The sequence below is a fragment of the Felis catus genome, chromosome E1 (assembly GCF_018350175.1).
Source record: "Felis catus isolate Fca126 chromosome E1, F.catus_Fca126_mat1.0, whole genome shotgun sequence".
Lineage (NCBI taxonomy): Eukaryota > Metazoa > Chordata > Mammalia > Carnivora > Felidae > Felis > Felis catus.
In genome coordinates, this window is record NC_058381.1 from 50,256,520 (window position 1) to 50,278,327 (window position 21,808).

Consider the following 21,808-nt stretch of genomic DNA (forward strand, 5'->3'; position numbering starts at 1 on the left):
TCTGAGTTCTTTGGACTTAAATACGCACTTGACAGGGGGTATTATACAGTGTTTATTTTGCTAATACACACAGCTTGTGTTGGTAGACAATGATTAAAATATGAATTATTCATCATATTAATGACTACAATTCACTGAGTAATGAATGCAAGCATTCTTTGTTTTTCATTTCATTTTCTGAAGTGGAAAGCTGAGTACATCGATATCGTATTGGTTTTCCACGTCTTGGGGAAAAATTATGAAACAGAGACCAACATACCTTTTCATTACCAGAAACTATGATGGCTCCATTATAAGATGGGTCATCTAGGGCATTTTTGGTTCCAAATGCATCCACTTCCAAAGCTATGTTTTGATGCTCCACAGAATGTATAAAGTCATCAATGCTTGCCCCTGTGTTGCAGTTAAATATATTAGGTGTGTCATAAAACTAAGAAAAATCAATGTCAAGTTGTACAATAAAATTTTAATTAATGTCATTATGTGATCCTTACCGTCATATGGACTATCAGGTTAGCTTTCCACGTAAGAACACACTTGTTACTGTGAATTAAAAATCTATTCACTTGTGATGGCGTTTAGTTCATAATATATTTATCTGCTTCTGATTACTGCTAATGTGAAAGGTGAAAGTCTTTTTTTGAGCACCATATGGCATTTGGAATGATGTTTTTATCTAGAATATTGCCATCAGTGGCCATAAACATTAAGGGTTTAATGACACGGATAATCGCTACTAATCAACTACGAAAATCGCTAAATCTCACTTCACTACTGCTAGATTATTAATTGACTTTCAAAATGTGTCTTGATAACAGCTGTTTGAATGAGGGTAGGAAGAGCTTCATGGACCTTCTCCCAGAAAAGCAACCGGATTGTAAAAATTACTAAAAATCCAACAAGTTAAAAATCTCTTGATTGTCTTAATGGCACACAGAAAGTGCAAAACAAATTTAAGAAAATCTAGTAAGTTTGGGTAAGAACACTAAAAAACTGGCATTTGAGCTAAAAATCCATACCGTTAGTCCCTATCCTCAGTTAGCTTGATAGAAGCTTCACTCTGGATATAGCCAAGAACTCAAGAATCCTTCATCAAGCCACGTCTGGGGCTACAGTATCTTCTTGGGAAGAACTGGGATAAGGATGATTTGGCCTTATTTTTGGCCTCACATGACTATGATAGAGCTTTCATCTCATAAGCAGGGAGTGGATCGACCAGGACTCCAGTCCTCTCACTACCTGGGGGGATGGAGTTTATGCAACATGGGACTGAAAGGAATAAGAAAGGTTGGTGGCCACTCAGTCCCCTGAAGAGAACTGAATAGCCATTGAAGTTGTGTCCCTTCCTCACACCATACACAAAAATTACTCAAACTGGATCACAGACCTCCATGGAAGAACTAAGAGTAAAAACACCTTAGAAGAAAATATAGAAGTAAATCCTTGTGATCTTGGGTTACATAAAGCTTACCTAGATAAGAGACCAAAAGCACAAGCCAGGGAAAAAAATAAGTTGGACCTTGTAAGAATTAAAACATTATAGAGTGTCTGGGTGGCTCAGTTGGTTGAGCATCCAACTTTTGATTTCGGCTCAGGTCACGATCTCAATGGTTGGTGAGTTCAAGGCCCACAACGGGCTCTACGCTGACAGTGCGAAGTCTGCTTGGGATTCTCTCTCTCCCTCTCTCTGCCCCTCCACCACTCACACTGCCTTTGTCTCAGAAAAAAAAAAAAAAGAACTTAAAAAAATTAAAACATTATGCTTCAAAGGACACTAATGAGAAAATGAAAAGGCAATCTACAGGACGAAGCAAAATATTTGCAGAAAACTTGCAACTGATTCTTATTATTCATGGTACATATATTCTACAAAGTCACCACAAACACTGAATTAGTGAATTCTTTATTTTTTTTTAACTTTTTTAATGTTTATTCATTTTTGAAAGACAGAGAGAGACAGAGCACAAGCGGAGGTGGGGCAGAGAGAAAGGGGGACACAGAATCTGAAGCAGGCTCCGGGCTCTGAGCTGTCAGCAACAGAGCCCGATGCGGGGCTCAAACTCATGAACCGCGAGATCATGACCTGAGCCGAAGTCGGACACTCAGACGACTGAGCCACCCAGGCGCCCCTAGTGAATTCTTAATTATGGCTTAGGTTCCTGTGAGCCTCTGGTTGCAACAATTTCTTTGACCAATCAAGAGATTGCCATATCTTATATATGTTTTGGTATATATATTGTTGACTTGTAACAGTGATCTCAAAGCCAACGACACTAATGTATACCTGAACGAAGCTTATTTAACACACATATTTCCTCTGGAAGGTATCTCATGGCCTTCTTGACTCAGGGACACTAGAAAGCACTTGTGCACTCTACTTGGGTGGAAAACGTAGCATTAAATAGACTACAGAAAGGATATTTATTTACAGTATGAGAGCTGAACAAGGAAACAGAGTATCATCTCAGCTGGAAAGTGTGTATCAGGTGACTCAAACTGTCCACTGATCTGAGCATGTGTGTGAATGATTACAAAAGAGCCATGAGTATTGGTTTTGGGGTCACAAATAAGTTTTACTGACTAGAGAAGTCTGGAAGTACATAACCTGTGAATGATGAGGATCTATTGCATGCGATAAGAGACTTGTATCTAGAATATATAAAGAACACTTAGGATTCAATAAAAAGGACATATGATTCATTGTTTAAATAGGAAGAAAAAAGGCACTTTTGCAAAGACAGATGTACAACTGGCCAGTAAGCACATGGGCAGATGCCTAAGGTCAGTAGCTATTAGCAAAATGCAAATCAAACTACAAGATACTACTTGGTTCATACGAAGATGAGTATGACAAAAAACAAAAAGTCAGGAAATAACAAGTTTGGGTGAAAATGTGTAGAAACTGGAACCCTCACAAATTGCTGGCATAAACGTAAATTGGGGCAGCCCGTTCAAAGAACTTTGGCCTTTCCTCAAAAGGTTAAATATAGCCACCATATGACCCAACAATTCCATTTCTGGGTTTTATACCCCAAAGAAGTGAAAAAAATATGTATGTTCATATAAAAACCTGTACATGGACATTTATAGCAGCATGACTCATAATAACCAATAATTTGGAGAAACTAGCCATCATCTGATGAAAAATAAAATGTAGCATATTCCCACAATGGAATTCTTCCACAATTAAAAAAATACTGAAACATGCTACAACATAGATGAACCTGGAAAACATCATGCTAAGGGAACCAAGTCGGTCACAAAAGATCATATGTGGTGTAATTCGACTTATATTAAATGTCCAGGGTAACAGAGATCTGTAGAAACAGAAGTTTTGTGGTTTCTCAGAGCTGGGGAAGAGTAAGTGGCAATGAGTACTCATGAGCATGGGATTTCTTTTCGAGATAAAAATATTCTTTAAAATTTTTTAAAAAAAAGTTTTGATATAAAAATATTCCAAAAAAATGAATTGTACTGAGAGTTACACAATTCTGTGAAATACACTGAAGACCACTGGCCTGTATCCTTGGAATAAATGGAATAGCACATGAATTCTAGCTCCAGCTGTTACAAATGTGTCTTTTTTAATGTTTATTTATTTATTCTGAGAGAGAAAGATAAAGGTTGAGCAGGGGAGGGGCAGAGAGAGAGAGAGAGAGAGAGAGAGAGAGAGAGAGAGAAACAGAAATAGAGAATCCCAAGCAGGCTCCGCGCTGTCAGCACAGAACCCAACACGGGGCTTGAACTCACGAACTGTGAGATCATGACCCGCGCTGAAATCAAGAGTTGGATGCTTAACTGACTGAGCCATCCAGGCGCCCCACAAATGTGTTTTTTTTTGATACAAATGCTTTCATTTTGCCCACAGCCACCAGAAAGTTTATGTCTCGTTGGCAAGTCCTTTCCTAGTCCCTTTACCTTCCTGGACTTGCATTCACCCTCCTCAAGCCTCATAAACAGTTTTATACGGAGGAAGTCAAAAGTTTCTATTTCTCGGGGCGCCTGGGTGGCGCAGTCGGTTAAGCGTCCGACTTCAGCCAGGTCACGATCTCGCGGTCCGTGAGTTCGAGCCCCGCGTCGGGCTCTGGGCTGATGGCTCAGAGCCTGGAGCCTGTTTCCGTTTCTGTGTCTCCCTCTCTCTCTGCCCCTCGCCCGTTCATGCTCTGTCTCTCTCTGTCCCAAAAATAAATAAACGTTGAAAAAAAAATTAAAAAAAAAAAAAAGTTTCTATTTCTCTCTCACATGCTTTATGTTTCTCTTAACCGTGAATGCACTTGGGAATGGAGTATTTGCCACATTATTACCTGTTTTGTTGATGATCAGTAATCCGGTGAGAGGATCACGTGGCTGCTGTCCAGGAGCCAGGAAGTACAAACGAGGAGAAAGTTCCCAAGTGTAGCTCTGTTGATACACTTTCATGGTGATGATGTCCGTGAGAAGAGGGCAAACTCCAAATCCGAGAATCAAGAGCCTACCCAGGAGAAAAGTGCCAGTGTGAATGCACAGTCATTTCTTAACCTTTAAAGCTGCCTGAGCAGATTAGAACGTGATACCATCAAGAATTTATGGAAATTCAACACAGAGCTCTTGGACTCTTTTCTTGAGGATTTTGCCCTTTGCCTACCCCTAAAATTACACTTTTTTTAAAGGTTTATTCGGGGCGCCTGGGTGGCTCAGTCGGTTAGGCGTCCGACTTTGGCTCAGGTCACGATCTCGCGGTCTGTGAGTTCGAGCCCCGCGTCGGGCTCTGTGCTGACTGCTCAGAGCCTGGAGCCTGTTTCACATTCTGTGTCTCCCTCTCTCTCTGACCCTCCCCCGTTCATGCTCTGTCTCTCTGTGTCTCAAAAATAAATAAACCTTAAAAAAATAAGTAAATAAAGGTTTATTCATTTTTCAGAGACAGAGAGAGACAAAGCGTGAGTGGGGGAGCGGCAGAGCGAGAGGGAGACCCAGAATCCAAAGCAGGCTCCAGGCTCTGAGCTGTCAGCACAGAGCCTGAAATGAGGCTCGAACCCACAAACTGTGAGATGGTGACCTGAGCCAAAGTCGGACCCTTAACCGACTGAGCCACCCAGGCGCCCCTCCCACCTTATTTTTATTTTTTATTTTTTGATTGTCTTCTCTTGCTTTTACATCTTAGATTTGTTTTCTTAATGTATCGACCGAAAAAAACCCCCATGGCACTCTGACACTCACAGTGATAAAAGAGCTTTCCTTTCATGCTTTAATTTCAAGAAGCGAACCCTTGCGATCGCACAGATTTGCTGTCTCCAAAGAGCCATTCCGCCTATGGTCTGGCTTATCTCATTAAGCGAACTGAGAACTTGCTCTGTCTCAACAAGCCTCTCTGTATCTCCAGCTCTTTCTGACGGGGCTTCTCCCCACGTGGCAATATCTGCAAAATACGAGAAAACACAATTCATAAAACTGGGCTCCAGTTGGACGTTATGGAGCCTACTGCATGTAGGAGCTTGTGTCGTCCACACTGCTAGAGTCTTCTGCGTAACTGTGGGCGTTGTGTGGTGCTATTGGCAGCCGCCATGAGCGAGAAACATGAATGAAGTTTAATGCCTTGAACAAAAGGAGTAGAAAGGAGATCTTCGATCATTTGGCTATAGACAACACATTCAAGAGGTCAGGGCAAATACGCGAGATCGTAGCGTGCCTATAGGTGTCACTTGCAAGGGAAAAATAATCTCAGGTGTTCGCCTAGAGAAACAACCTACGAATTGACATGCTACAAACGGGATTAACCGTTAATTGTTGGCACTGGTGGGATTTCAAATCTGTTCGCACCACTGGAGGCTGCACTCTTGTATATGCTCTACAGTCTTTGGAGACTCAGGATGCTGTCCATTGTATGGTGTTAAAACAAGCCTGATATCCAACCTCAGAAAGCATGCACCCATAAATGTCCAACCACAGACACAAAAACACACCATTCCAGTTACTATTGAAGAAGATGTAAAGATCTTATACAAGGTAGGGGCCAACAGTATATTAAAAGAATAATTCAGGGATCTCCTGCTTCCAAGAGACTGCCACCTCTCTTACCAAGAGAATATACCAGTTATTTTTAACCCATCAGATACGAGCATAAAAGAAAGTAAAAAAAAAAAAAAATTTTTTTTTTTCCATAAAGGGAAGACTCATTCCGAGGGAGATGATACCCATGGCTCCTTTCATCCTAGGGGCATGGGAAAAGGAAAGAACCACTTTAGATATGAATAAGGAGAGGGCATTGAACAAACTCTTATGGTCACATATGGGCTGGTAGGACAGACTAGAGTCACGTGGTACTCAAGTCCCAAAATGAGTTTACATCATTTACCAATCCTTTCCCATGAGAACTTCACCAAATACATGGGAACAGCACACCAAAGGCTGGAGATGGGAAGGAAAAGCTGAGAAAGATCCACGCTAAAGGGCAGAGACTCTTTACTTGTGGAAGACATCGTCAAGGTACACGGGGCCTTCCTCTGTGAAGGAAATCCACCAGGGGCTGGCTACAGGACACATGAGCAGAAAGAGATACACTGAGGTAGAATGGATCTTGGCTGGGTACAATACACTGGCATGCTGACATCTGGGTGTAGGGTGGAAAGGTGGAGAGATCTCCCAAGGCATGGTAAGCCATGGTCAAGGATGGAGAGTCAGGTTGACTCCCCAGTAGCAGAAAAGCCGAAAACCCCCAAAAACAAGTAAACAAAAAGTGATAGCAAGCTGAAAATCAGGTAGATATCATTTCTTGTTGAGAAATTTGGGGCTGTATAACAGAGGGAGCTCTAGAATTTTGCCTGTGCTGGAATATGATTTATGTGTCAACAGCAATAACATCTAGGAAATCCACAAATGTTCGTACATCGAATGACGCATTTATAAATCACCAAGTACAGGAAAACCTTGGCTTGCAAGTAACTCGTTTAGTGAGACAAGCAAACGTTTCCAATAAATTTTAACTTGATACATGAGTGGTGCCTTGCAGTATGAATACAATGTGGTGCCAAGCGTCACATGATCACAACTGAGCCAATGGTTCCTGAAATTCGCTTTGATAGATGAGTGCTTTGGATTACAAGTATGTTTCCGAAACAAATTATGCTCACAAACCAAAGTTTTACTGTATTTCAATAATGTCTCATCAAATGGGGGATATAATTAGAGATGTAAAAATTATTTAAGATAACCAAATAGAGATTTGAGTTGAAAAGTGCATGAACCGATTTTAAAAGTTCACTGAAGGGGCCCCTGGGTGGCTCAGTCGGTTAAGCATCCAACTTCGGCTCAGGCCGTGATCTCACGGTTTGTGAGTTCCAGCCCCACGTCAGGCTCTGTGCTGACAGCTCAGAGCCTGGAGCTTGCTTCGGATTCTCTGTCTCCCTCTCTCTCTCTGACCCTCCCCCGTTCATGCTCCGTCTCTCTCTGTCTCAAAAATAAACAACCATTAAAAAAAAAAAGTTCACTGAAAAAAATAAAAGCTCCACAGATTTCTTTCGGCAGAAGAAAGAAATCAGTGAACATGACCCAAAAGAAGTGAGATAATTTAGTTTAAAGAACAGAAAGAAAACATAATGAAAAAAAAAAGTCGCAGAGAAATGGGAGACACGATCAAGCATTCTAACATGCACGACCACATATACTGGGATAATGGGAGTTCCAGACGCAGAGTTTAGAGAAAAGGGGTCAGAAATTATAGTTGAAAAAATAATGGCTAACAACTTCCCACATTGGATGAAAAACATTCACTACACATATAAGAAACTCACTAGACTCCCAGTGGGATAAATGTGAGATCGACACCTAAAGACATCATAGTCAAGGTGTCAAAAGCCAAGGCCAAAAAAAAAAAAAAAAAAAAAAAAAAAAGGATCTTGAAAGCAGCAGGGGGAACAAACAAGTTATCGCCCACAAGATATTCTCTGTAAAATCTAAAGCTGGCTTCTCATCAGAAACCAGGGAGGCCATATTCAGAATGCTTGAAGAGAGGGATTTCACATAAATACACTTAAAATAAATTTAATAAATTTAAAATAAATAAAATAAATGTGCTGACAGCTCAGGGGCTGGAGCCTGCTTCAGATTCTGTGTCTCCCTCTCTCTGCCCCTCCCCTGCTGATGCTGTGTCTCTCTTTCTCTCTCAAAAATAAATAAACATTGGGGCACCTGGGTGGCTCAGTTGGTTAAGCGTCCGACTTCGGCTCAGGGTATGATCTCGCGGTTTGTGAGTTTGAGCCCCGCGTCAGGCTCTGTGCTGACAGCTCGGAGCCTGGAGCCTGTTTCGGATTCTGTGTCTCCCTCTCTCTCTGCCCTTCCCCCCCCCCCACGCTCTATCTCTCTCTGTCTCTCAGAAAAAAAAACATTAAAAACAAAGTTTTCAAAAATAATACATGTTTTGTCTGAAATTGCTCTTGGGAAATGGGATGCAGGCAGCAGTGAGCCTTGGATAGAAGAAAATGGGCCAGCTTTAATAATAAGGCAATATTGGCAGGAAAGGTATAATGTGAGAGGAATGCAGTCTGGCTCCATGTATCCTTGTCTAGGAAACGCCTTGATCATCACGGAACCCCACATTTTGTAATCACATCTATGTAACAGTGTTTTACGGAAATATATATGCACTAGGTGCTGTGAATACCTTGACATGATCAGTCACGCATTTTATTTACCTGGTTCATCAACAGCTGACTTTCCTTCTAGTTTCAGGAACACTTCGTTCAAGGTTGTCATGGAAACACCGTAATTCTCGATTCCAAGGCCAGGACACCTATCCAGATCCTCGTAAAGTGCTAAAGAACACGTACAGTAGCAAATCAAAACTATGAAAATCACAAGGGAAGACAACTTTTCATGCGACAAAGCACAAAGGTATGAAATAAAACTATACATTTTAAAAGCTAACATTTCATAGTAAGTACTTACTCTTCAAATACTGTATTTTAAAATGTATATTGTGACAGCTCATATATTAACCTCCTTTGATCAAATAATAATTTATAGTCATTTATATTTATGTTAAAATTTCATTTTAGGGGTGCCCAGGTTGGTCAGTTGAGCTGACTTTGGCTCAGGTCGTGATCTCGTGGTTTTTGAGTTCGAGCCCCGGCGTCGGGCTCTGTGCTGACAGCTCAGAGCCTGGATGGAGCCTGCTTCAGATCCTGTGTCTCCCTCTCTCTCTGCCCCTCCGCTGTTCATGCTCTGCCTCTCTTTCTCTCTCTCTCTCAAAACTAAATAAACATTTAAAAAATTAAAAAAAAAATTTAAGTTTGTTTTTAACTTAATTATGGTAACTTTTTTTTTTTTAACTTTTTTTTTTTTTCAACATTTATTTATTTTTGGGACAGAGAGAGACAGAGCATGAACGGGCAAGGGGCAGAGAGAGAGGGAGACACAGATTTGGAAACAGGCTCCAGGCTCTGAGCCATCTGCCCAGAGCCCGACACGGGGCTCAAACTCATGGACCGCGAGATCGTGACCTGGCTGAAGTTGGACGCTTAACTGACTACGCCACCCAGGCGCCCCAATTATGGTAACTTTTAACATTTAATGAACAGGGGAACTTCGGGTTTTTTCAACTCTAATTAACTGAAGACTCTTTTCAGGGCCATTTGTGCTTTAGCCAACAAAACGGAGAGAACTAATTTTTTGAGGATTGGTACGATGGTACAGAACCTTCTTCAGTTCCAAAAAACTATATTAAAGGAAGGACACGAATAATAAATCTTTCATTTTTTTTTAAAATTTTTTTATTTCTGCTTTTGACTGTGGAAGAAACAATTCACAAGATGTCATCAAGAACGCAGAATGGACTCAGGGCATCTTGCCGTAGTGGGAAACTAGAGGTTGGTGCCTCCTCCAGCGATGCTCTGTCCCTGCCCCCTTTAGTTCGTTGACCAAAGCCACTTTTGCATCAGCCACTGTTCTTAATATAATGAACACTGTCTCTGCCTGTCTGGATCGGAATAATAGCAGCTAATTAAATGAAGCCTGAATTGAAACCTAATTTTAAATCCTAGCAGGATTACAGAAGTCCTGAGCCTTCCACCTATAGTTTCTCCCTGGGCAAAAGGAGAAGTTAAAAGCTTTCTGTTTTGATCAGAGTCCTATGTATGGAAGGACAGGAAAGAGGTGAGATTCAAACTGCTAATGAGTGGTTTGTGTCATTCTTCACTTTCCCTAAAATTGGACAAACCTCCTCCAAATTATAACGACTGTGAAAACACATTAATCGGGATTTGATTAACATCTTGCCCCATGGGTCTTAGGAACGTCTGTGCTGTCGCCATAAAATGTATATGTGAATGACTTCGTGGGGTTAATCTATGTGTCTGTTAACCACACGTATGGCCCAGTTAATTTCTTCCACCATCCAGTGTGGCCCTCCTAGAGGGCTTCTCTACCAGGGAGCAGGTTTTCTGAATGACATATAATAAATGCACTTTTTCTTTCTCTTTTAATTCAACTTGTTATGTTGAGCTCATTTTAGATTCCCAAGCAGTTGTAAAAAAAATAATACAGAGAGATCTGTACCCTTCACTCTGTGTCCCCCAACGGTAATATCTTAAAAAGCCACAGTACAATGATCACAACCACCCTAGTGAAAATACAATCAAGATACAGCACATTTCTAGGGTGCCTGGGGGGCTCTGTTGGTTAAGTGTCCGACTCTCGGTTTTGGCTCAGGTCATGATCTCACGGTTCGCGGGTTTGAGCCGCACGTCAGGCCCTGTCTGCACTGACGGTGCAGAGCCTGCTTGGGATTCTCTCTCTCTCTCTCTCCCTCTCTCTCTGCCCCTCCCCTGCTCGTGCTTGATATCTCTCCCTCTCAAAATAAATAGACATTTAAGAAAAAGATACAGAATATTCCCATCCCCACAAAGATCATGCTACCCATTTACAGCCGCAACCATCTCTCCTCATTCCATCTTTTCCCAACTCTATGGCAACTATTAATCCCTCCTCCATTTTTATAATTCTGCCATTTCAAGAATGTTCTACAAACTGAGTCATAGTATGTTTTCTTTTAGGATTGGCTATTTCCACTGAGGATGGTTCTCTGAATATTCATCCAGGTTGTTGCATATGCCAGTCGGTGGCTTGTTCCTTTTTACTGCTGAGTGGCAATGCAATGTCACGACAGTTCTGGAATTGAACCCTTTATTTGTTAAAGGGCATCTGGGTGGTTTCGGCTGCTGTCTGTTCCAGATAAAGCTGCTATAAACATTCACGTACAGGGGTTCTGTGTGCATATGTTTTCATGGCTTGAAGATTTTTCTCTTATTTATTTTTAAAACATTTTATGGTTTTACATTTTCCTTTTAAGTCCATGATTTATGTTAAGCTGATTTCTACCTAAGGTAGAAGATTTAGATAAAGGTTCACGTTTATGCCTGTGGGTCCACTTTCTCCATTTGTTGAAAAGGTTATCTTTCCTCCATTGAATTGCTTTTCCACTTCTGTCGAAAATTGGCCTGGCGTATCTCTGTGGGTCTGTTTCTGGATTCTCTATTCCGTTCTGTCTACGTGTCTATCACTCCGCCAATATCACACAAACCTGATTATTATAGTTTACGTGGTGCCATTACTCACTCTCTGGCTCAGCACACACAAAAACCACAGCTGCCTGCTTCAAAAGAGTTGATGGCAGCCCTCCGAATCTCTGACCAGGCTGATCGCCGGTGTCCCCTTTCCTGCAGAAAGCCAGCCTGTGAGGCCTTGGAGAGGTGCCCGCTTTACGTAATGTGCAGACATCCACACAGAGTGTGAAGAAAGAGGAGACATCAGTGGGAGATGCTCCCAACAAAGAAACAAGACAAACTTCCAGAAACAGACCTTCGTAAATGAAGCTTTATGATTTACCCGACAAAGAATTCAAAATGGTGGTCCTAAAGTAAACTTTTATGTATTGGCATAAAAACCCCAAAGCTATCACAAAAATCCCGTCGAGAACGAAAAGGACCCATCACGGGGCTGTTTAACGTAATGGCTAAGCCAGACGTTTTCAACCACTTGTGTTCATTCACAGTTCATTCACAGTTAGAAGATTCTGCTATGCACCACAGAGGGAATGAATGACTTAAAGAGTTCCCTAAAATGCCCAGACATTGCAATGCAACTACTGAAATATAATATTTCCTACAGTCGATAAAATCATCCAACCACTGTCTTATTCTTTGCATCATGTTTCAAATGCCTGAACACATTGTAAGCTCTCAATATATGCTGTAAGAATTATCATTATGATTATAAATATTATTTACACATTTCATTTCACAGTGTGCTTACCTGGAAATTTACTTGTTCTTTCCAAGGGCAATGTGTAGACAAGTTTTCCTTCACTTTCCGCTGATAATTTGGCATCGGGGATGTGCTGTTTAACCAGCGATGTTATTTTTTCCTGAACACACATTTCATTCAACTGCAAACTGGTGTTTGAAAAATAAAAAAGAAAGATATATGTTATTTGACACAGTCTTCAATAGCATGAAGAAAATGACTTCTATGCAAGAGATAGGCCATTCAAACATGAAATAAAGGGGAAAAGATATCAGATCGTATAAATGGAATAGGAGAAGGCAGAAGGAGCTAATCAGAACCACTGGTCAGGTTATTTAGAGATGATGCCCAGAGCAAGTTAATATTGACTCAAGTCCTTAAAAGGAGAACAGTGGCAGAGTAGAGACAGCAGGGACACAGCAGGACTACACAAAGTGGAAACTGGTGAAGATTTTTCAAAGGGAGTTTAATTTGGCTGAATAGGATCACTGTATTGGGAAAACAGAAGGGGATTTTGATAGGCAGGGACAAAACAGTTTCCGTTCTTCAACTGGCTCTTCCATACAAATTCATTAAGTTCTTAGTATGTGACAAAAACTTCCCTAAATGCTGAGGGTACAGCGATGAATAAAAGCGCTGCCCTATTCTTAGGGAGTTTACTGTCTGGTGGGGAGACAGGGAGAAAACAAGTAAACAAACAGAAAAATAAATGATTAGTAGTAAATGCAATAGCAGTAAATGCTCTGAAGGAAATGGGGCCCAGACAGAAATGAATTGTGGATGGATGTGGGTGTGAGTCACTGAGATCACTCATTTTTGCTCTGTTTGCAGTGCTAACCCCAGAACTTTGACCAAGAACACAGAATCATAGAGAAGAACAGTCTACCCATTAAAAAATACCATGGGTATTTCCGTAATGTAGAAAACCAAACAAAAACGTATTAATCCAGGCTTTAAAGTATACAATAGACAAATACCAGTAGTGACTTGGCTTCTAAACTCGGTTTTGCCGTTTGAAGTGTGCTGCTTGCCCTATCTGGACAGTCTGCTCATTAGCAAAATGGAATAACGATTCCTGACGCTTAAGGCTGTCCGAAGAACTGGGTAATAGTGATGTCTGTACTTAGTAAGTCCGTTAAACAAGGCTTTTTTAGGGGCACCTTGGTGGCTCAGTCGGTTGAGCATCCAGCTCTTGATTTCGGCTCAGGTCACGGTCTCACGGTTTGTGGGTTGGAGCCCCGCACCAAGTTCCGCGCTGACGGCACGGAGCCTGCTTGGGCTTCTGTTTCTCCTCTCTGCCCCTCGCCTGCCTGTATTCTATCTCAACATAAACAAATAAACTTTCTTTTTAAAGAAATGGCTATTTTATTTGATCAAACGCTTACATCGAAACTACGCCTACTGGTGCGTATTAAGAACAAATGAGAATCCCTTTCATTTTTAGAGGCAGTGAAACTCACCAAGAGAATGAAGCAAAAAAAAAAAAAAAAACAAAACTAAATAACAACCCCCAAATCGTAACTGTTCTCCATGGTGCTGCTGCCCCCTGAAATAAAAACAATGTAATAGATACTTCTTGGTTACTTACAACAACTTGTGCTGGGCACCAGAGAGGACTGAGGGAGCAGAAAATGCACCCTCCTCGGGGAGCCTATAGCTCAGAAATGGAGGGCAGTAGGCTTGTTTCTGAAAACGGAATACGTGGTAAATGTTTTAGGCTTTGCGGCCAGTCGGTCTCTCCTGCAAATCTTCAACATTGCTGCTGCAACGTGGAAGCAGGCCACGGGCGATACCTAAACACCCGGGTATGCAGGGATCCTGACCAGCGTTTTTTACTTAGAGAACACGTTCTGTTTCGATGCTCTGTACGAGGCGCGACGTCGTTTGCTCTCCTCTGACCTTTACTTGCAACCGGGAATTGTTATGCCCACTTGGTAAGCGAGGAAACAGAGTTGCAGAGAGCTTAATTCATTTCCAAGAAGCAACTCAAACAATGTGCCTGGGGAAATGAAACACCGGGACGATACACGGAGCTGGAAGATTAGCAAAAGCCACACGAGACAGCATTCAAATAACTCCATAGGACGAAAACAGGCGGGAATCGACCCAAGAAAAGTGCCAGCCTCTGGAAATAACCTCAGGCAAGGGGAAATGTAGGTCACGGCAAGGCGTGTGCAATGAACAATGTGTATTTCTTTCTTTTTTTCTTGAGAGACAGGGAGAGAACAGGAGCAGGGGAGGGGCAGAGGGAGGCAGAGAGAAAATCTTAAGCCGGCTCCATCCACCCTCAGTGCCGTGCCGGACATGGGGCTCGATCCCACGACCGTGAGATCAGTCTGAGCCAAAATAAAGAGTCAGACACTCAACCAACTGAGCCACCCAGGCGCCCTGCATATTTAATTTTTAACTAAAGGCGAGTAATATGGAAGTCACAATAGGGTGGGCCACACCAGTTTCATATGACAGCAAAATTTGGATTATGATAGATAAAATGGAGCCATTAATATTTTTGTTTCTTGTGTCATATATATATGTATGTAAATATATATATATATATTTATATTTATATATATATTTAAGTTACAGATGCCATAAGTTAAAGGTATACTTTTGACAAACTGACCAATTCATGAATAAATAAACATCAATTTAAAATACAGATCTGGATATTAGCCTCCAAAGTTAAAAATATCCAGATTCAATTCCTGGCTCTCTCACTTACGAACCTAGGGGCACTCTACGTTCATCTGTAGAATAAAAATAGCAATAGTTTCTATCTCAAAAGACTCAAGATTTAAATACAGCGATGGTACGCATCTTCTCTCTGAATGACTCCATCAACCCCAGTTGATTGAAAATAATGATAAAAATACAATGAAGAGGACGGAGAGAAGAGGAAGCACATGAACAGCCCCGCTGAGAGATCAAGTAGAAGCAAGGAGCCTACTCAAGAAACGATGTTAACACGTGGGTGAGCGGGAAGAAGGGCGGATAATACCACGTGTCAGCCGTGAAAGTTCCTTCAATCCAAACCTTCCTTAACAGCGTGCTGTGGATGGATTTTCTATCACATTTATCTCGGCTTTTTTGTTATCTTGTATTTTCAGTCTCTAAAATCTACCCCTCAACCTCTCTCCTATATACAGACCAATTCCATATATGTGTGTAAATATCTCCACATATGCACATGCAAATATCGGTGTGGGACAAATAAAGAGTTTCACCTGTGCTGTAATGTATTCATTCCATCAAACATCGTGCTTACATCATGTGCCTTTCTCAGTTTCCCAGCCTCCTCATGTGGCTCTACCTTAAGTGATATCCAATGCCCCATTTCTTCTTGAGGAACAGAGAAGAGCCTGCACACTTCAGCTTCCCGCCGGAGAGAAACACTTTCCGATCTGAAAAGGAAGAAGCAAAGACGTTTCGTAAGAAGTCATCCACTCTTTCCTACTCTATGATTCTACTCTAATTTAGGAGCTTCCACATTTTCTTTATTGTGTGTGTTTGAAGTGTATTTATTTGTTTATTTGTTGGTTGGTTTGTTGGTTTAGAGTGACAGCAAGAGAGGGAGAGAATCCCAAGCAGGTTCCACGCTGTTAGAGCAGAGCCTGAAGCAGCGTTTGACCTCATGAACCGTGAGATCATGACCTGCGCTGAAATCAAGAGTCGGACGCTTAACGGACTGAGCCACCCAGGCACCCCCGCATTTTCAAATACAGCGCTTCATAAAAACTCATTGAAACAGGCACACTTTAATCTTACTTGTAGACTTTAGCCTACTGTTTTGCCATCTAACCACTCCGGGAGGTTACGTGAATATGTCTTCTAATATAGACTGTTGTTGCACTATCTATTTTAACGGACCAAACCATTATTCGAATATGTCAAGTCAGTGTACCTTAACTTTGAGTAAAAGCATTAATGTATTAGAATACAGACTCTCACTTCACAATAATTGAGTTTCCTGGCAGATTATGCCCTTGTAACATCAAATGATAGAAAATTCTAGGAGACACACAGAAAAGGTTGGGAGTGAGACTCGTCGGGCCCAGTTCATATCATTACCAGCTGTTCAGAGTGCTAGGTACAACTAGATGACCAGATTATAAAATACAGCTGCTCAGGATACAAATCCATATTTCCCAAGTCTCATAAAGACCTCATGATGACACTTCAAGGAAATCGGCAGTTACCAGCCAGGATGTCAGCCTCATCCATGAACTGGGTACTAAAGAGGACCACACGGTCTGCTTTCCACTCCTTCAGGAGGTTCCACACAAGGTGCCTTGAAAAGGGATCCAGTCCCGCAGTTGGTTCGTCCAATAGGAAAACCTACCGAGGAGGGATGTATATGAAGTGTGTTTCCAGTAAAGCACAGTTCTTCCAGAAAACACGCAGAAACCACATGACTTACATATTTAAAAGGATACGGTAGTTAAGATTTTGTTCTTATATTTCACGTTCTATCATCAATCCCTTGGCACAGATGTCTTTTGCAAATAAAAGGTTTGGACCACTACCAAAGTTTCATTTTTGAAATTTTGAATTCATCTCCAAATTTAGTCTGACTTACTTACCTGAGGATCTCCTAAAATGGCAATCGCAAAGCTGAGTTTTCTTTTCTGTCCGCCACTTAAGTTTTGAGCAAGGACGTTCTGGATGTTTTTCATCTCCAACTCCAGCAAAACTCTTTGTATCTAACCGATTAAGAAGCTTTATGTCACAAATCAAGATTTTGTTTCTTTTCTTGTTAAATTTGAAAACGCAAGGCTGTAAAGTGTAATGGCTCAAAGCATGGGACCTGAGGCAGGCTGCCTGGATTTGAATACCACTCCACTTTAACTAGCTGCATAATCTTGATCCTGAACCTCAGTTTCCACATGTATAAAATGGGGATGGTAACAGTACTTATTTCTTAGAGTGGTTGTGAGGAATCGGCCAATTATTCTCTTTGAAGTTAAGGATACTGCTTGGCACGCTGTAAGTTACACATAAATGTTAGATGTTATCTAAGTTCGATATCGTCGAACACTTATACGTGATTTGCACCAATATAATTTAATGAAAGCATAAAGAACTCAGCACAAATAGAGTTCACAATCTCTTTTTGACCCATACATTAATTCTAACATGTTTCTGTACCTCTTTGTCCAGTTCATGCGGCCGAATTCCTTTTATTTTAGCAAACAGCCTGAGATTTTCTTTCACGGTGAGGAAATCAAAGTGCACGTTGGATTGCGGACAAATCCCAGTGAGCTTGCTGATACTATCGAGGTCAGCCATTTCTGAAAGCTTATTATTATAAATGGTGACTGAACCTATAATAAAGGCTAAGAGTTAATATCAGAGGAATGCTTGAATTGAGATCTTTCTAGACAGACTCTTAATTATAGAGAACAAACTGATGGTTACCAGAGGGGAGGTGGGGGGGAATGGGTGAAACAGGTGATGGGGATTCAGGGGTGCAGCTGCCGTAAGGAGTACTGGGTGTTGTATGAAGCGTCGAATCACTATATTGTATACCTGAAACTCACTTTACACTGTATGTGAACTAACTGGAAATGAAACAAAAACTTAAGAAAAGAAAGATCTATCTAGATGAAAAATCACTATATATTTATCAATTACATTTTAGATACACGATTTTCTCTCCAAGGTTTATATAACGTAGGCATTATGAACTTCTGTTTTGGTCGTGTGGTATACTGGAAGAAAACAGAAAGTCCCATCTGCAGCTTTGTCATCAAGATGTTATCTATTTTTCCACCCTTCACATTTAGGCTTGGTGATATAATAAATGATCTTAGGAAATGTGATCCAGGCAGAGGCTGTGAATTTGCCTCCACCCTGGGATGTATTTGCCCTCTCTCGGCTTCTGGGCTCATGGACCCCCGGCTGAAGAATCCTGACCAGACTCCTGGAAGATGAAAGTCCATGTAAACAGAGAAGAGCAGCATTCTTAACTGAAGCCCCACATACGTGAGTGAGGCTATGCCAAAACATCCAGCAACAATGCAGTCCAGGCGGAAACATGAGCCAGTCAACCCACTGAATCGTGAGAAATGATAAAACATCTTTATATTAAGCCATTCATTTTGAGGATGCTTGTTATGCAGCAAAAGCTAACAGGTACAAGTTCGAATGCCAAAGGGTAACTTATGATCAAGAAACTGATTCTCACGAAAGACTCAAATTTCATATATGTATCAATCCAGTATCGCATACCTCTGGAGACTAACACTATGAACTAACTTCCATTTGTCCACAGTTATTTGTGTTTGTGATTAACGATCAGAAGGACTTTATAGTAAGAGCTGATATCTATATATATACGTCGACCTGACTTTGGGAAAAACCTCTTACCTTTGGTGGGAACTGAGAGCCCACTAAGAATGTTTAACAGTGTTGATTTCCCGGCTCCACTGTGACCAAGTATTGCAGTGATCTGGCCTTCATATATGTCTAATACCAGACCTAGATAGAAAAAGGAAAGGGGCGCCCAGGTGGCGCAGTCGGTTAAGCGTCCGACTTCAGCCAGGTCACGATCTCGCAGTCCGTGAGTTCGAGCCCCGCGTCAGGCTCTGGGCTGATCGCTCAGAGCCTGAAGCCTGTTTCCGATTCTGTGTCTCCCTCTCTCTCTGCCCCTCCCCCATTCATGCTCTGTCTCTCTCTGTCCCAAAAATAAATAAACGTTGAAAAAAGAAAGGAAAAAAGCATGGGAGAAAGGAAGGAAGGGAAAAAAGTAGGGCGACAGGAAGGAAGATAAAATTACAAACAAAACTATATTATGGAACTAATGGACTGCCTTTTTATTTCCTTTAATGGCCATGTTTTCTAAATATGAATGCTCTGGGTTGTTACATTCAAAATAAAAATAATAAAATACGCATTTGGAAGTTTATAGGTCTACCCTGTTCCGAAATTTTGAAATTACTTGGTTTCACAGCAGGAAACATGTCTCATACTCCTAGGTTTATTGACATTGCCTGGCATAAAGTAGGTGGATGTGAATATTTATGGACTAAACAACAGATTAATCATTCAGTCGATCACTATGTGACTAATGTTCCTTTGAGATACATTGCTTTTTTGTTTGCACAGCAGAAGAATATATAATCCCTGCAACAGTTTTGGAATTACAGAAGAAACGTTTGGATTTGTAGGAAAAAAACCCCAGGATTTCCTTAGAGTACCTCAGTATTACACAATACATCTTTCAAGTACATATATTCTAACGTATCATCAATCTGTTTTCTAACTTTTATGCAAAGTAATGTGTTAGAAGGGAAATTTTATCGTGTGGCTCAAATGACTCATTACATTTTTTTTTTTTTTACATTTTATTTATTTTTGAGACAGAGAGAGACAGAGCGCGAGTGAGGGAGGGGCAGAGAGCTGTCAGCACAGAGCCCGACGCAGGGCTCGATCCCATGAACCGTGAGATCGTGACCTGACCCGAAGTCAGTTGCTTAACCGACTGAGCCACCCTGGGCGCCCCTCAAATGACTCATTTCAAATCTGAAATGCCACCAGTGATTGCCCACCACCACCACCACCACAACCAACAAAATTGAATTAAAAGGAGGAAATCAGTATCAACATTATAACGAAGCGTTCTTCTTTTCTTACCCTTCAAAGCCTCAATTTTACCCGACTTTCCTTTATATTCTTTAGTAACATTTCTGATTCTGGAAAAACAAAAAAGAAAAGAAAAGATATTTCAAGGTGTGACAATTTTCTTCAGCTTGTCATTCTTGGTTTGGTTGCCGGGACTGGATGAATCTTATCTTCAGGGTACAGGAAGGTATGAGATTTCACCCTCATAAAGTCATGCTTGTGTGAGAGAGAATCGGCTAGAATACTGCTTCCCAGTCCGGGCTGCCCATGAGCCTCACCTGAGCAGTTTTATACATTTACCTATGCTTGGATCTCATTGCCAGTCCTTCTGATTTCAAAGATTAGGGTATGGCCCGACATTAGTACTGAAAACAGGGATCATCTCTAAACTGCAAAGCCAAGGAAGCTAGACCGACAGGTAACATGGGCATCTGATACTGAAAGGTTCATTATGCAATACTGGCACAGGTTACAGGTATCTTTGGTTATCTTGAGTCAAGGTCTCCAGGAGTAGGTTAAGAGGCACAAGGGTGGAGGAAGGAAGACAGGCAAAGATCGTAACATTGATGGCATGGGTTTTACAGTCTTATACAGAATTTAGTAGCTGTTGCCTTAGTCACCGTACTTGTTCCAGGTAAGTTTCAGCTTTTGCAACCTCAAACTTTTGAGTGTTTTAGGGTTGTGGTGGAGGTTGAGTAACATAGTTCATCTTGCATGCATTGCGCTTGGTTCATGGTAAACGGTCAATAAGCATAAAATGATATTGGTTAGATTATGTTGATTATGATAATAGGAAGGAATAGAATCAACATATTCTGGGTGCTATTACAGATCTGGAACGCTAGGCACTTTATCTGTTTTATTCTATTGGGTAGTAAATATATAATCCATCAACTAAATCAAATTTATGTTTCTTATTGTATCATCTACTATTCTTCAAGTGACTCAGGTTCCATTCTTATTGAATTGTTTGATTAGCTTCTTCATCTCTATTTTCACCCCATTTACTATCACTCCATAGCACTTCTAGTTGGGTGAGATGCTAAAGAGATAGAAGAAATACAAAAAGAAATCGAATAAAGATTAAACTAATAGAAAACAGATTAAATTAAGCCGATTAAATAAAGCCATTACTCTGCTCCCTCCCAGCTGCTCTGCTGGAAGTTCAACCCAGCTTAAACCATAGGACAGACGTAAGGATAGAAGATAAAAATGGAACAGGCTGAAATAAAAACCGGAACAGGTTCTAGAAGCTCTGTAGGCTGAGGTCATCTGAGACCATTCACAAAGGACTGACAGGTGGGGGGGTCACTGACGGACGGGTAAGATGTGAACGGTCAGGGATCTGGAGGACTCTCTTCCTATTTTCTTATTTGGAAAGAAAAGTTGCTAGCACCAAGCAAAACACACATTTGGAATGAAGACGTGCAGGACACTCGAAGGCACATCTTCCTCAATTCTCCTTGGGTCTATCTCCAGATCCTTTCTCCCTACCTCTCCCCTACTCTTTCATTCTCTTTGAAAAGGCAATACGTAGAAGAGGAAAGAAGTTTAAACAAGAAAAAAGAACAGAGAAAAACATAAGGAGTATACAAAATGAGGTAGGGCAAAGTGTGAATAAATGAGACCGGGCAAAGAAATGAGAGAGGCTACGGATGGAGGGGAGAAACAACAGATAAAAGATGGAGAATACAGGCAGGGTTTTCGTTGAATTATCTTTGTTGGTGCAATCTAAATTCGAATTTATTAATTTTTTAAGTTTATTTACTTATTTTTTGAGAGAGAGAGAGAGAGAGAGAGTGTGCATGCACACTAGCATGAGTGTAGGGGGGGCAGAGAGAGGGAGAGAGAGAATCCCAAGCAGGTTCCACGCTCAGCACGGAGCCCAACGCAAGGCTTGAGCTGAGGAACCGTG

General features: G+C 41.2%; 1 protein-coding gene across 13 annotated transcripts in view; it reads right to left on the minus strand.

Annotated features, from left to right (window-relative positions):
- Nucleotides 1-21,808, minus strand: part of ABCA8 (ATP binding cassette subfamily A member 8) — a 95,664-nt gene that overhangs the window by 26,406 nt on the left and 47,450 nt on the right. For all 13 annotated transcript variants that reach the window (XM_045044130.1, XM_045044132.1, XM_045044134.1 and 10 more), the window contains 11 exons: nucleotides 19,906-19,964; nucleotides 18,640-18,750; nucleotides 17,419-17,594; nucleotides 16,854-16,973; nucleotides 16,470-16,608; nucleotides 15,584-15,674; nucleotides 12,283-12,422; nucleotides 8,667-8,786; nucleotides 5,197-5,395; nucleotides 4,305-4,471; nucleotides 260-393 (listed from right to left, as the gene is read on the minus strand). In XM_045044130.1, coding sequence (XP_044900065.1) covers nucleotides 260-393; nucleotides 4,305-4,471; nucleotides 5,197-5,395; nucleotides 8,667-8,786; nucleotides 12,283-12,422; nucleotides 15,584-15,674; nucleotides 16,470-16,608; nucleotides 16,854-16,973; nucleotides 17,419-17,594; nucleotides 18,640-18,750; nucleotides 19,906-19,964 — 1,456 coding nt within the window. The remainder of the gene's footprint in view (nucleotides 1-259; nucleotides 394-4,304; nucleotides 4,472-5,196; nucleotides 5,396-8,666; nucleotides 8,787-12,282; nucleotides 12,423-15,583; nucleotides 15,675-16,469; nucleotides 16,609-16,853; nucleotides 16,974-17,418; nucleotides 17,595-18,639; nucleotides 18,751-19,905; nucleotides 19,965-21,808) is intronic.